Here is a 14,876-nt window from a genome sequence, read left to right as displayed (position 1 = left end):
AAAGATGTTCCCATTTCTAATTCCTTTACCGGGACCACAGAAGGGAAGGGGGGGATTCTGCTACAAGTTGGTGCGGTTGGGGGGGTGAAATGGACCGGCCATGATTGAGTGTTTCATTACCTTTATAACTGGAAGGAACGTCTATCAAAAAGAAGGAATGACATAAATTCAGTTAAACATCCGGTCGTTGATAACCCCGTCTTTACAGGTGGGAGGAGTTTTAATTTCCCTGAGAGGGAACAAACAATTCATTGAAGAGATGAAGAGGTGTGGCCGGACTTGAACAGCGTATCGGGGATAAAATCTCCCTCTCTCTTATTTGATTGCCTTTTTACGGTAAATGTGGGATACTTACCATTCAGTGCCACAAACGTATCTGAAAGTAGAAGAAGGGATAAAGAAAATGGAGTTATTGCATGATATTAACAGCTGTCACATCCACAAATACATCACAAAGAGCTTCTTACACATCCTGCTAACTCAGTTTTAAACATACTGACTGTGATGAAGAAGAACTTCATATGTGAAAATGGAGAAAATATAGAGTTACAGCTAAAATGATTCACATCCTTGCTAATTCTTCAGGTGAAATGATGAAATCTGAAGATATTAACATGTTTGTATTTCATATTTCCCTTTTTTTCATTTTGAGAATGATTCATATCCCCTATCTTATTGAGCAATATTGAAAAAACACAATCTTTAGTGCCCTTCCTAAGCAACTGGGAAATTTGTAGCATAATCTAGAGGAGAGATTTTCAATGTGGGAGGCGCTTTTTTAAACGTGCTAAACTTCCCCTCTTTTCAGAGGCAAAATATATTGATTTTTATTTCCTACAGCGAGAGAGTAAACAGACTGGGGTGAGCAGAAAACACAATACACACAAAATAAAGTTTTTCGGTGAGTAGGGAGGCATAGCGCTTGAGAAAAATAAAGAAAAACACGTTTTTCATACCTGTAAAGCTAACAAAATGAGTAGAATTTTAGTTCCTAGTGGGAGATCGTCCTCATTATTCTCACTCCCTTGGTTCCCTGCTCAATGAAGGCTCAGCTATTGCTTGTTCCAAATGACGTAGATGTCCTAACCCTAACCACTTTTAAATTATAGCCACATTTTTTGTGTCATGTCCACCATGTTTACGGAGTGTTTTGTGGTGGGACATTTCTTACGAGTGCGTTGCAGTGGGCAGTGAGCTTTCCCAAACTCTTGTGTTGCTGTAACAAGGTTCATTTATGAACCTAAGACACTGAAGACATTTCTACTAAATTCTAATGAGAACACGCTGAATAGCAAGTGCATAACAGCTGACAATTCAGGTCAACTGGAGACCAAAGGGTCATGTATACAACGTATAAAAGATGTTTGAGGCTGACTAATTGGGTTGAGAATTCTGTGGCCTGTTTTGTACTCCTAAAATGTGTGACTGCACACAAGCAAAGTCCTTTTCCCACTGTGGCGCTGAATGTTTATGTGACAGTTTGCAAGAAGGAAGACAGTCTTTGCGCCACAGGGTACAGAACTCCACTGACCGGGGGGAGCAAAGATGCAGGAGGGAATGAGAGGCGAATGGGGCAGATGGATGGAAGATGCTGAAAGAGAGGATTGTGAGGGCGGAACAGATGGGTGGAGGAAAAAGGTGACGGCAGCGAACACGGAAACATTATATCGAGTTAGCAGAGAGAGATGGTTGTACTGTGTGTGTGTGTGTGTGTGTGTGTTATGGGATGGTAGTGAAAAGGAAAGACGTGAGCGAAAAGGGCCTGCTTACTTTGGCAGTCTCCCAGGCCATCTGTGTTACCATGCTCCACGTCCTGCTCAAAGGCTGATCTGCAGGGAACAGAGACATCATGGTCAGCAGCGGGAAGCGGGCCAAAGTCCGCACGTCGAAACGAGTTACAAAGCTTCGGGAAAACAACAAAAAGCATCTCTCGAACGCGGCGTATTTCTAAGAAGGAGCCTGCAGGAGGCCTTCAACTGGAACGCCATTAAAGAACACCTAGAAGGCACCCTGAAGGTCTCAAGACAGAGGTTATGATGCAGGAAGAAAAATCTATAACTGGCATGATTCTGGTGCTTCTAACAGATTTATGTGTTATTTTAGTGCAACGACTATTCTGCGAGACCTTTCCCCTATTTCTCCTATGGTTCCCAATCACACGGGTTGAGCCCTGAGCCCTGAGCGCTGAGCTGTAACCAGGACCCGTGAGAGCCATCACATGACACACGGGGGGCGAGAGAGTTTTAGAGATGCTATTTTCTGCTACACAATCTGCACACAGACCTGTTTTCAGCCTGAAAGACCACCAAGCAGGCAGCAGATCTGTGAAACAGAGCGGACCAACTGTCAAGCAGGATCGCAGTCACGCATGACAGCCTCCCGCCTCTCATCTCCCTCACCCACCACTGGTTACAATTACTGCTTGAAGATACTTTTCTCAAACCCTCAAAAAATTGCATCAACCACCCCAGTCCCAGTTGTAGAAAATGTGTAAGGCTTACAAAGAAAAGTACAGAAGGTTCCAGGAGGATACCCAACAAAGACAAATTATCAATTACTTTTTGAAACCATAATAATAATAATTCAGTCACACGAGCATTTCTCTGCCCAAATGCAATGCCGGAATGTTATTGAGCACCACAATTCTTCGCAGTTGCTGTAAACCCTGACCCCCTCTAAGAATAGGTGCTACATTTTTAAGGCTTTTTCTTGGACTGGACCGGTGATGTTATATGAAAGAAAACAAACATACATGCATTTTTGGTGCAGCTTGTTGCTAGACAGAATTCGAAGGTCCAAGAAAAAGCATGTCCAAATCTCCCGAGGAAATCATACAATTTGGTGGTAGATAATAAGATTTCACTTAATATCAGACAAACTAACAAAATGGCATTTGTTGTGTTTCTTCCTTAAATTTGAAGATGTGCTTAATGCTTAATGATGTGTAACCCAAAGCCTAGTAAACGAGTAAACCAAATATACCATCATGCTGTACAGGCCTGACGGCATTCAAGAAAAAAGGAAAGGTTTTTTCCATTTAAATAAAAAAATCATCAAATTTGGAGCGACATGCATGCTGATATGTACGATTTTTTTTTTTTGCATTAAATACAAAACAATATGCTTTATGACATGTAACCCAAAGCGCAATAAAAGATAACATGCGGCATAATGCTCACTATGGGTTTTTCTTGGACAGCAACAGTGGCGTGGCGTTATATGGAAAAATAACAACTAGTCATTTGTTGCTAGGCAGGATTTGTGAGGCATAATGTATTAGTAAATAATAAATGTAGTATACGTGTAAATGTTTCTATGTAATCCCTAATCTAGAAGAAAAGTAAAAAGTCATTCTACCAAGCGCCGCCAGCTGGATCTGATGGACCATCTCACTGGTTCCAACCAAAAACGCCAATAGCCTCTAAATTTCGAGTCAGATCAACATTTGAGATGATTCCACAGCTTTCAAATCACATCTATCTTGTTATGAATTAGCCATGAACACTCAGAATCCGACTGTGATGTGGCACACGTGAAAGTAAACCAACTACAGCGTGTGCGCTGGTGTTAGGGTCCCGTAGTGGCTGCGTCCCAGCAACTTGCTCGGCACTGCAGACAGTTCAGCTGGGGGTTAAGATCATGCATATTTAAATCAATCTGTACTGTACATTGGAGGAGGTTACACTGACTCATGGGTGATTTGCATGTGAGGTGTGATGTAGTAGCACAAGAAGGAGTTAGGTTGCTCAGAGCAGGGATTACACCAGGTGTATTTTTGTTAATTAGTCACACCGGAAGGTCACTTCAAAATAAGAATGCCATGAATTTGCAGTAGCCCATTTTGAATTCCTGGCGTTCATTTGCTATACAAGTACAGTCACTCACAACAGTCAATTAGCAGATAAAGCTTAATGCAGTGGTTTGTAGAGGACAGAGAGTCATGCATCTAGTTTGCATTTTATCAACTGTAAAATCATATGAGATCATATGAATGGACCAATGCTGGGGTGGTTCTGGTGCCTGGGGGCCATATTGCAGATTACAAGCTGCTTATATTAGAGACTCTAAGATGGAAAAAGCCAGATGGAAGTAGAAAAAAGGAGAGGACGCATGCAAGCCAGAGAGCCAGAAAATGTGAGGGAAAACAGGAACTGAATGGATACAGAACACACGGCTGTTAGAATGATCAGGTTTTTCTGCTGTAAACAGTTGAATATACTGCATAGTCCATTACTGCGTTCTTATTATTTTTCTGCTAAACACATTTGTTTCCTTTGAATACAGGTTATAGGTCACAATATATTTTTAATATCGACTATTGAAATTATTATTGTGGTTTCATTTTTTGTACAGGGGTGTGTTCAATACATATCTACTGTATGTAAGCGCCTGTTCTGTGTACAAAAGGTAATGCGTGATTTAAAAAGAATAAACTAACTCCATCACTTCTTAATGATAAATGGCAAAATACTGTGGTTTTGTGGTTTGTGTTGCATGTCTGCCAAAGCGGGATTTGCACATGTGCGTAGTCCATTAACTTTCCAATCCTTTCGTGTGATTTCTTACTCAATTCTTGCGAGAACACTTTGCGGACAAACGGAGAAAGCGAACAAGAGAGGAGAGATATCATTCTTCAATGCTGACAGCTGGTCAGTGCCTTCATGCTGACAAAACACCTCAAGGGGGGTCAGGTTAAGCCTTGCACAAAGAGACAGAATGTGATGACACCTGTATACAGCACAGAGTGCTTGTTGGTGTTGGTGGGCTGTTGTGTGCATTAAACACAAACATAACGCCGGAGGCTGGTGTCTCGCACTGCTGACTGACACTTCTACTGCAGGGAATCATATAGTTTTACACAGCTACCTGCACACATGGGTGTGACCTGGAAGAAACTGCAACATGTTTTTCTACTACATTGGCTCTGACTATTTATCATGTGCCGATCATCTACCGTGGCAGAGCAGAGTAGCAGCCGAAGCGGGAGGCTTATTTCCCTGCGCTCCCGGACTGAGCAGCACAGGAGGTCCTTCCTTCCAACAGCCATTATGGCGTTTAACAGAACTCTGCATGGCAAAGGTTCCTGACTTTTACCCTTTTTAAGCACACTTTTAATCACACTCTTTTTTCTGGAAAGGTAACATCATACGCTCCACTGCACTCCTAGCTCATCCTCATCAATCTTGTGCTCCCCTGACTAGATAGATAGGCCATACACGCTCTTAGCTGGCTCCTTCAAAAGTGGAACTTAATCAGAGGGGTTCCCCAGCTCTGCTTTGCAAAATAATAACAGGATGGATGCGACTTTTGGTAACGCTGGCACACAAGGCTAATCATTTTCCAGCATGGGGATCACATTCATCTACTGTATATATCCAGTGCCAGTCCTTTTGTTATGACTTCATGTTTAAAATGTTTTTCCCCACCACAAAGCTCCATGTGCTGTTTGCTCAGAGAGTATAGTCGGGCTCTGTGTCCAAGCTACGGCCACAAAATTATAGTCAGCGTGACCATCAAGTGTTGCCTGGGCTAAGCAGCCAACCCCCAGTAGGGCGGCATACAGCACTTTCCTTCCATTCAGCCCTCCAATAGCCTATGCAGCAGAGGGAAATTGTACTTACACACCATAAAATTAGAAAGCTCAGTGACATGTCAAATCCAGAGATGAAGGCTACCAGGCACTGCAAAAAGGTGGAACGTTGGTTTGGAAAAACTTGTAAAACACTTGTATGGCCTTACACCCCTGCAGGGATTACCTTCAAATTCACTGGACAACATACTCATTAAGCCTAAAATGGAGGTTGGCTATGAACTCCAGTATTTGTTCCAGCTGGAACTTTGTCTCTCATATTAATGTTAAATGATTTCCATCCATCTATTACATGCACCACTTGTGAGGAGCTGGAGGGAGAGATGGGACTGATCGATTTTCCAAAAATCTTCAACCTACTTTCTTTGCAAGAAGGCTCCTGAATAATCCATTAAATATAAAACATTTATTACACAGCCATCAATTTTTATTAAGGTCAGATTTGTTTCAAGAATTGGCTGTGTTGATACTGATAGCCCATTTAGTTGCCACTCAAAAATAGCCATGTTTTCCTCAATAAGTGCATCAAGTCACTGGAGTGTTGATATTTGTACAGGAAACCTTCAAAAGCCCCACCTCGAAAATAAATGTACATTCATCGCCATAGCAACTGCAAAAAGGAAAGAAAAGAAAGAAGCGGCGTGAAGTTGTCCATGGTTAAAGGCTGCACTTGTATGCTGCTTTTCTACCTTCAAGGTACTTTAAGTGCTTTTACAATATCGCTTCGCATCATTTTTTTCTGGGAATTAGAGTCTTCAATGAACCTAACAATTTTATTGTGCAAGAGACATGCAGAAAAATGTGCGTATCTCTTGCGATTTCCCCCATTTTTGCACGTAGCAGCACGTACCTCAGGATGTAACTCCCCCTTATGTTGCGTCTGATAAAGTTTAAATTGTACCAAGGTATTTCTGTTTGTTGCACTTTACCAACATGAGACAGCAGCTATTGAAGTTGTTTACTGCACTACTGTCCTTCATATTGCCTTACTATTTTTAAAAGGTCCCATATGATACTATTTTTCAACAATTAAAAGTAAGTCTTAGAGGTCCCATAATAGGGTATTGGAAGTATGTTGTCCAAAATCGAGTCCTGCTGCTGGAGTTTAGACAGTTTAAAAGTACTTTTAGTGAGCTTGTTTTGTGTGTCTGTAGCTTTAATGCTGACAGTGTGTGTCTCCAGGAAGCGCTGTCGTGTGTCGTCAGGAAGCGCTATTGTGCACTTTATCCACTTTTTACATCACAGGTGTCAAACTCAAGGCCCGGGGGCCGGATTTGGCCCGCCATATCATTTTATGTGGCCCGCGAAAGCCTTGAAATAATGCATGTCAAAAGGACACTTATTTTAATATCATTAAAAAAAAAAATTCTATATACATTGTAATTTTGTTATTAATATTGATTTTGTCTACTTTTTTAAGCAATATTTCATTATTTTAGTTTTATAGTATTGTAAAATTATATTTATATTATTGAATTTTTATATGTACTCTATGCTGTATGCTGTAATTTAATTTTGTTTTTACTTAATATAAATATATTTAAATAAGTAAAAATTGTAATATATACAAAATATTTCTACAATAAAATAAAAAATGTAATATTTAAAACATTTTTTTACAATAATTTAATAAACATTTACCCTTAGATTTACAATAAATAAACTTACTAACAAAAACAACTTAAAAATATATATTTTTTTCATCAAAAAGACAATCTTTCTTGCTAAATGTATTTGTTGTCAATATTGACAGAAATCCTTATGTTTTTTGGTTGTCAAATCCAATTTAAAATGACTTTTTTAATTACTTATTAATGAAAAATGTATGTAATAATTAACGAACGAATGTCTAAAACAGAATTAGAAAAAGTGGCCCTCTGAGGATAACCATCATTGCGATGTGGCCCACCGTGACGCCCCTGTTTTACATATACACTGTAACTGCACTTACACAACGTAATAGGTTGCCATATATCACATTCTGTACAAGGTAACATTAAGGAGTGGAACAGAAGGCCACAAACATTAGCAATGCTACAGTGCTATAACATTACAGTCACATTTTAACAGCAACATAATGCCAGGTTAGCCTAGACAAACAGACAAACAAAAGCGTAACAAAAGCTAGCATACACACAGCAAAAGCGTGGAGCTTGGCGAGGAGCAATCCAAAGAAATGTGAGGGAAAAGATGCTTGCAAAGCCAAATGCCACATCCTCCATGTGGGAATATTAATAATGAGCTCGGTGAGCCAACCAACACAAACAAATTGGAGGGACAGTAAACATTTAAAAATGTATGTGCATTGTTTTTTGATGGGGTGAAATAAAATGTTTGTTTGTCCAGTCATATTTTTTCATTGTACTTTTCTTGAGATTGATGTTAAAATCTCATCTGGTCTCGTTCCCGTGGACCCAATCTAGTGTATCGTCTCATCTCGTGAGCTGGGTGTCTCGTGACACCCCTACTGTTGTGGACTTTAAATGGTACTCCTGCTTCCTCTCACATCCCAAAAACATGCATCTTAGGTTAAGGGGGTGACTCTAAATTGTCCACAGGTGTGAGTGTTTTTCTATATGTGTCCTGCGACTGGCTGGCGACCAGTCTAGGATGTACCCTGTCTTTAGCCTAAAGTCAGCTGGGATAGACTCCAGCTTACCTGTGACCCCAATGACGACAAGTTGTATAGACAATGGCTAGATCGATGGATGTCCTCTATGAAGTGGTGGGTGTATACACGGGATGGGCTCATCTAACTAGGGGCAGGTCAGAGGTGGTATCATGTCCATGAGGAAGGACGTTTTCCCTTAATGACGTCATGAAAACCTGCAGCTTCAAAAGCCAACCTTTGAGTGCCTCTCCTCTCAAAAGTGGGGCTAACAAGTGAGGGAGATGATAGAGTTTTCTCATGTTTGGTGCTCATAAACTGGCTCTAGGGACGCATATTACTTTCAGAACATCATTAAAAAGTCTAATTTGCATACCAGGGGGCCATTAACATGCAGTGGGAAAGGGCCAATCCTCTACTTAAAGATCTCTTCGTCCTGCTCGGCCATTGCTTATTAAACAGTGTGACTACAGCGACTTACTTGGTGTCAACCACTTGTCTGCAGGCTCCTTCTGCCACCCAACCACAGTAAGGATCCCTGGAGGCAATACAGGACCTGAGCGACACACAAAACACATTACACACTTGTTGATGAGGTGAAAGCATGGGATTATTGTGGCTATCCAACGTACTTCTTGCATCTCCCGTGCCTTTCGCAGCGAGACAGCGGTACTTTCACCACACAGGAGGTGAACGCAACCCAAAGAGCGTGACTTTTGGCGTCGATCTGTATGCTGACAATGCGCTTGTCCTCAGCTCCGTCTATACTGCATCTACAAGACGGACAAGAAAAAGGGAAATGACAGGGTGAGAATGAATAAGTAGGGGTGCAGTATCCCATACTGATATTGGATATCGGTCCGATATCAGCAAAAAAAAAAAGTCAGATTATATCGGCCTGCATCTAAAGCATCAGTCCATTGCCAAATGTGAGTCAGCACTTCTATACATAATGCAGAACCCACGTGATCACAACAACGGTGTGTGCTCGCTGTTGTTGGTGGTGTACAGTCATGGCCAAAAGCTGTGAAAATGATACAAATATTACTTTTCACAAAGTCTGCTGCCTCGGTTTTTATGATAGCAATTTGCATATACTCCAGAATGTTATGAAGAGTGATAAGATGAATGGCAATTAATTGCAAAGCCCCTCTTTGTCATGAAAATGAATTTGATCACCAAAAAACATTTCTACAGCATTACAGCCCTGCCACAAAAGGACCAGCTGACATTATAATAGTAATTCTCTGGTTAACATACAGCAGGTTAGAGGGTTGACAAGGACAAAGGCTGGAGATGACGTTGTCATCCTGATTGAGTGACGCCAACAGACTGGAAGCTTTAAAAAGGAGTGCGGTGCTTGAAATCTTTGTTTTTCTCTGTTAACCATGGTTACCTGCACGGAAACACATGCAGTCATACACAGGCAAGGATATTGCTGCTGGTAGGATGGCACCTAAACCAGCCATTCATCAGATCATTAAGAACTTCAAGGAGACAGCTTAAATTGCTGTTGTAGGCAAAAATGAATTTACTGAGTGGGTAAATAATTATTACAAGTAGATTTTAGAAAAAGTGGCTGCATTGATGTCCATTGATTGAATTATTGTTGAGTGCCTTAAAATAAGTACAGTGTAGATATAACTGTTTAATCAATTAATCCAATAACTGAGTGAGTGATTACAAGTAGTTTATAGAAATGATGCTTTAACATTGGTTTAAGTAGGTGAAAGGGGAAGAGGGAGCATAAAAGATATCAATGCATAAACAGCTTGCACCAGCCAGGGTCAGCAGCCAGATATGGTCCAGAATGTAGTCAAAACAACTCGGCACTATCACCTGTTGGCGTCACCTTACTTCGTCAAGGAACCCGGGAGAAAGTTAACTTTGTAGAGACTGGCGCCAATGGTCTGAGCAAAACAATTATAAAACAGTGGGGGACCACCTGTTTCTCTTCCTTCGGAGAGGACGCAGAAGGCATCCATGGGAAGAGAATCAGTCAAATTATCCTGTCTGACTTATTTTTCAATACATTTTGTAAATCTAATTTGGTGTGTGAGTCTTCTTTCCTTCTCATAACTGGAGATTAACGAACACGTAAGGGGGAGGTGAAATTGTCTGAATTCATTTTCCAAAGTGGTCCTTTGACCTTTAGTAGTTTGTGGAGAATGTCATCCCCAACATTGTGAAGAAGGCTTTAGGGCACCCAAGAAAGTCCAGCAATCACTTGGACTGTCTCTAAAAGTTGATTCAGCTGTGGGATCGGGGCACCACCAGTGCAGCGCTTACTCAGGAATGGCAGCAGGCAGGAGTGAGTGCAGATGCACGCACAGTGAGGCGAAGACTTTTGGAAAATGGCCTGGTGTGAAGAAGGGCACAAATAAGCCACTTCTCTCCTGGGAAAACATCAGGGACAGACTGGTATTCTGCAAAAGGTACAGATATTGCACTCCTGAAGAAATCATTTTCTCTTATGAAAATTCATGCAGATATCAGGTCGATATCAGTATCAGCCAATATTCAAGGCTGCAACACGAGAATCGTATCAAAAGTGGAAAAAGTTGAATAGCGACACCCCCTATGAATAGGTGCTTATTTGCTTTAGAAACAAAGTTTGTTGTCTAGGGGACAAAGGAACATTTGATGGCACTTTTAAGGTGATAAAAAGTGGCTGCAATTAAAACCTGGCAACGGGGCAAACCCTGAGTTTGAGATGACATAATGCTGGAATCAAGAACATGAGGTCAGGGGTAGAGTGGGGCATAGAGCAAGATAAAGAAAAGGGTGACATAGATACAACAGATGGCCACAGTGAGCAGTCAGCAAATAACACTGTACTTTACTATAAAACCCACTAACACCAATCACTCCCTCACTATCCACATCCTCTGTCCCTGCTAGTCTTTGTCTGTGCTGCCCCATAGGAGAGCACTGTAATCCCTTTGGGCGTGCTCGGCATCTTTCTTTCTATCCCTTCTCTCCATCCTTTCCTCTCCTCCATCATGGGATTAACCCCCCCTTTGTAGTGTTTCAGTGCTGCATTAACATTCTCAATTAGGGCTTACAGTCCATCTACACTGGGTAATACTCAGCAATCAGGTCTGTGCTGATCCAGCTAACGCCAGCCAGAGGGTAGAAGGCGGGCAAAGTCACTTACTGTACTCGAGTGATGCCAGATGGCCGACGGCCGACCGCTGCTCAGTTAGCCGGGGGAGCGACATGGTGATAGAAAGAAGGCCATATACAGGAAGGAGACACGGGGAGGAGAGAGGAAGGGAAGGAGGCAGAGCCTGCCCTTCATCCCTTCCATAAGGCTCGTCACATGGCCGCTGTATGTTGGGTAACAAACAGCGGCGGCCTTGGAAGCTACCCTCCGTCAACTTTGGGCAAACTGCTTCCCTTCCGCACAGCAAAATAAGATTTCCATGAAATTTGACAGACGGGGTGGCAGACAATCCAAGGATAAGCCATAATACTATTTTGGTGCAGGTCTGGATAAATGTCCACATCATGGACTTTATATTCGCTTTTTGCCATATGGATTAGGGCTTAATACCCATCAAAAGGAGCTGCGGTGAAAAAACTTCGCTGTGTCTGAAATTTGGCACACATTTTGTAACGCATTACCACCACCTGCAGGGTTGGAGTGGAAAAGCAGGGTATTAAAATGTGACAAGATTTCTCGTTTTGAAAAAAGCTGTATCGCGAGAACAGGGCAGCCAGAAGCATATCAGACTGTGAACTATGGCATTGCTACTATGAATAATAATACAGTAATATAGAAGTGGCAGCATGCAAGGCATTATTGGAAGAGCACATTAAGTGCTTTACACACACCTTGCAATCCAACCTACCTCGGTGTTCCCAGCATCAGCATTAGTGAGCTAGTGAGTGATTTATCAGATCAACCCACATAGATGTTTGGACTTGTCTGCACCATTAATCATTTGGCTGAGTGGCAACTTTACAAGCTCCAACAATCACCTGTTTCGCTTCATAACACAGCTCATACGTAGGTGAGAACTGTGCTGATAATTTGGCAATACAGTCGCTATATTTAGTGAGTAGGCGTGGAAGTGTAAGTCAGGTCGTGTATCTTGGTTGAAGTATCTGCCGCGCGCACCTCCGATTGTACATAAATACCACTGTGCAATGCCAGTCTGATGCCGGTCTGAACGCTGCATAAACCCCTCCACAATGCAGCCCAACTCCTTGCAACGACAGAACCAAGAAGGCAGAGCTCGGACACACTCCTCCATCTGCTGGAAAAAACAGACACTCCGCATTTCTGGCAAAACCAAGACAGTCTGGCTCGCCGAACACGCAAGGGTGTCCAAAGTGTAGCCCAGCAGCCAACTGTGGAACGTAGCTCATTGAAGAAATAAAGAAAAACAAAAACCCAGGAAAAGTGGAAAAACAGAGCAAAAAGGCATAATGTAACTAGAAAAAGCTAAAATGTCAATGCTAATAATTAATAAAAACAAGTTTCACAGACAAATTGCCTGTGAGAAAATAGATGTCACAAATGCCAATTCCGCAACTTTACAGAGTGAAAAATGACATAATAAAGGAAATATTGCATTGCAGTATTATGATATATTATTATTTATGATGACTATTATATATTATTATAATATATTATCATAACAGTGGTTTATTTGGTCTCAAAAAACTGTAGCCAATAATATCAAATAGCATCAATTTGTGGGACAGTGATCATTTCAAAATGCACCTGCATTGTGAGTCTGTTAAGTGTGTTAAATGTGTTTGTCCAGTCGTATTTTTTCCTTGTACTTTTCTTAAAATGAATTTTAAAATTGTGTCTTGTCCCGTTCTCGTCTCGTCTCATGAGGCCGGTGTCTCGTGACACCCCTATGGAACAGTGTTGCTAGTTTCTCATGATGTTTAATCAACCGATTCAAATGGACATGCTGGGACATGACTGTTCAGCCTTGGTTAAGGTCTGTTCTACTGAGGGCCATTTTTATAGTCGGAACATAATAATAGTTGTTATAGTGCCTTTTCCAAAAATGACTTTCTTCAGGCTTCTGATTAGCCATACAGTTACAATTTGCGCACAAAATGTGCAGACTTTTTTCACCCTGAACTGGGGAAAATGTTTTAAAAATAGCCTAAGACAACAATACACGCTACTTATTTCCATGACTTCTCTATGATGTTTGCCTCTGTTATTTCTCCCCCACTCTCTGAGTACTGCTGGTCATTCATCCGCATCCATTACCCCACCACTAAACATTTGCCTTGGCTGGGTCAAAATGTGGCTGGATTTGACTTTCATAGGCTGAGTACACAATGACGCTTCATTCTGTCAGCGGCCATACATAACACACACAGACATCTGTGCATGCACTGGCAGCCATGTAATGTATTAGAGCCATCTCACGGGGTCTGGCTCTGAAGACAGACCTCAATGTGAGTGTGTGCATGTGTGTTTCCTTTAATCAGCCATGAGTTTTGGAGGAGCTGGGCTCTGCTGTGGTCACTGACCACAGCGCTACGTTATCCAGGGCCTTGGGGGTTGATGTCTTTAATTTAAAAGCTGTGGTTAGGCAGAGTGTAACCTGATGAAACTCTTTCAAATGATAGAGTAGCCATCTGCTTGGCTGTGTGTACTGTAGAACTTGGGTCAGGGTAACAGACCTGTTATACTTCACGTATATGAAATTATATATGAGCACTATTTAAACAACAGTATCCATGTGTTTGCAAGATGCTTAAAATTAGGAAACGTACTTGTCAGGATTGTAGACGTTGAGCTCCTCCAGGAACAAACTGTCATTGAGGAAGCCGTTGTTCATCTTAGCGAGGAACTTGAGGATGATGCCTTTCTCAGATCCCAGGAAGACCACAGTGTGGTTCTTATGGGGACCGGCCTCGCTGTCCACCACAATGCGTGTCAGACGATAGCTGAAACACAAAATACAGACACTTTGGGTTTGCGACTTAGGCTTTGCTTTCACGCAAACACGTTCCAATAAGTAGATGGGTTTGTAAGCTTGGCCAGTTTACCCTCTAGTTGAGTTTCTTTTCAACTGGTAACAAAAAAAAAAAATCCAAGGTACCCAAAATGCATCTCAACAAACCATATGCCATCTCTCTCTTCTCCTATTGGTTGCAAGAATGTAAGCAGGAAGAAGGGTCGCACCTGTCTATTATTGCAGTTTTCATGACTTTGTGATCGTTGTGTTTATTTCTATTTCGTCTGTTTATTTCTATTTGGGACTTCGACTCAGGAGGAGCAATCGCATTCATTAAATGGCACGTTTTTTTGTGCGAGCATGCCGTGTGTTCAGACTTTATATGTACACTTTGTGGAGTCTTTGTATTCATTTCTATTATGAAAGGTGGCAGTTATCATTAAGAATTGGTGAGGAGTGATCGCATTACAGTCATTCTATGATTTGGCTCCCTTGCACGCATGTAAAGTATTCATATGCCAGCAGGTTCAGATCGAGGTTCTCTCACCACAATCAAAGCACACAAGACTTCATTTGCAACATATTGATATTGCCAGATAAAACAAAGAGTTAATTCACGAAGCCCAACAGGGAATACAAATTGCAAGTTTTCACCGCTCACCTCTTTCTCCTGAACCGATTTCAGAGATGGCGTGCAGAGTTCATTTAGCACTAGCTAGATCAATCAGCCTGCCTTTCA

The 14,876-nt window shown here is 41.6% G+C and overlaps 1 protein-coding gene across 3 annotated transcripts in view; it reads right to left on the bottom strand.

The window, feature by feature from the left end:
- sema6a (sema domain, transmembrane domain (TM), and cytoplasmic domain, (semaphorin) 6A) overlaps positions 1 to 14,876 on the bottom strand; it is a 144,924-nt gene that overhangs the window by 23,005 nt on the left and 107,043 nt on the right. For 2 of the 3 annotated variants that reach the window (XM_054773682.1, XM_054773683.1), the window contains exons 13-17: positions 13,953 to 14,126; positions 8,831 to 8,971; positions 8,680 to 8,754; positions 1,771 to 1,829; positions 356 to 376 (exon numbers count right to left, since the gene is read on the bottom strand). In XM_054773682.1, coding sequence (XP_054629657.1) covers positions 356 to 376; positions 1,771 to 1,829; positions 8,680 to 8,754; positions 8,831 to 8,971; positions 13,953 to 14,126 — 470 coding nt within the window. Of the gene's footprint in view, positions 1 to 120; positions 142 to 355; positions 377 to 1,770; positions 1,830 to 8,679; positions 8,755 to 8,830; positions 8,972 to 13,952; positions 14,127 to 14,876 lie in introns of all 3 variants that reach the window. The other variant, XM_054773681.1, reaches the window with a different exon arrangement.

This window comes from Dunckerocampus dactyliophorus, chromosome 4 (assembly GCF_027744805.1).
Source record: "Dunckerocampus dactyliophorus isolate RoL2022-P2 chromosome 4, RoL_Ddac_1.1, whole genome shotgun sequence".
NCBI classification, from domain to species: Eukaryota; Metazoa; Chordata; class Actinopteri; order Syngnathiformes; family Syngnathidae; genus Dunckerocampus; species Dunckerocampus dactyliophorus.
Note: the sequence above shows the minus strand (reverse complement) of the source record. Positions and strands in the feature narration are given on the sequence as shown.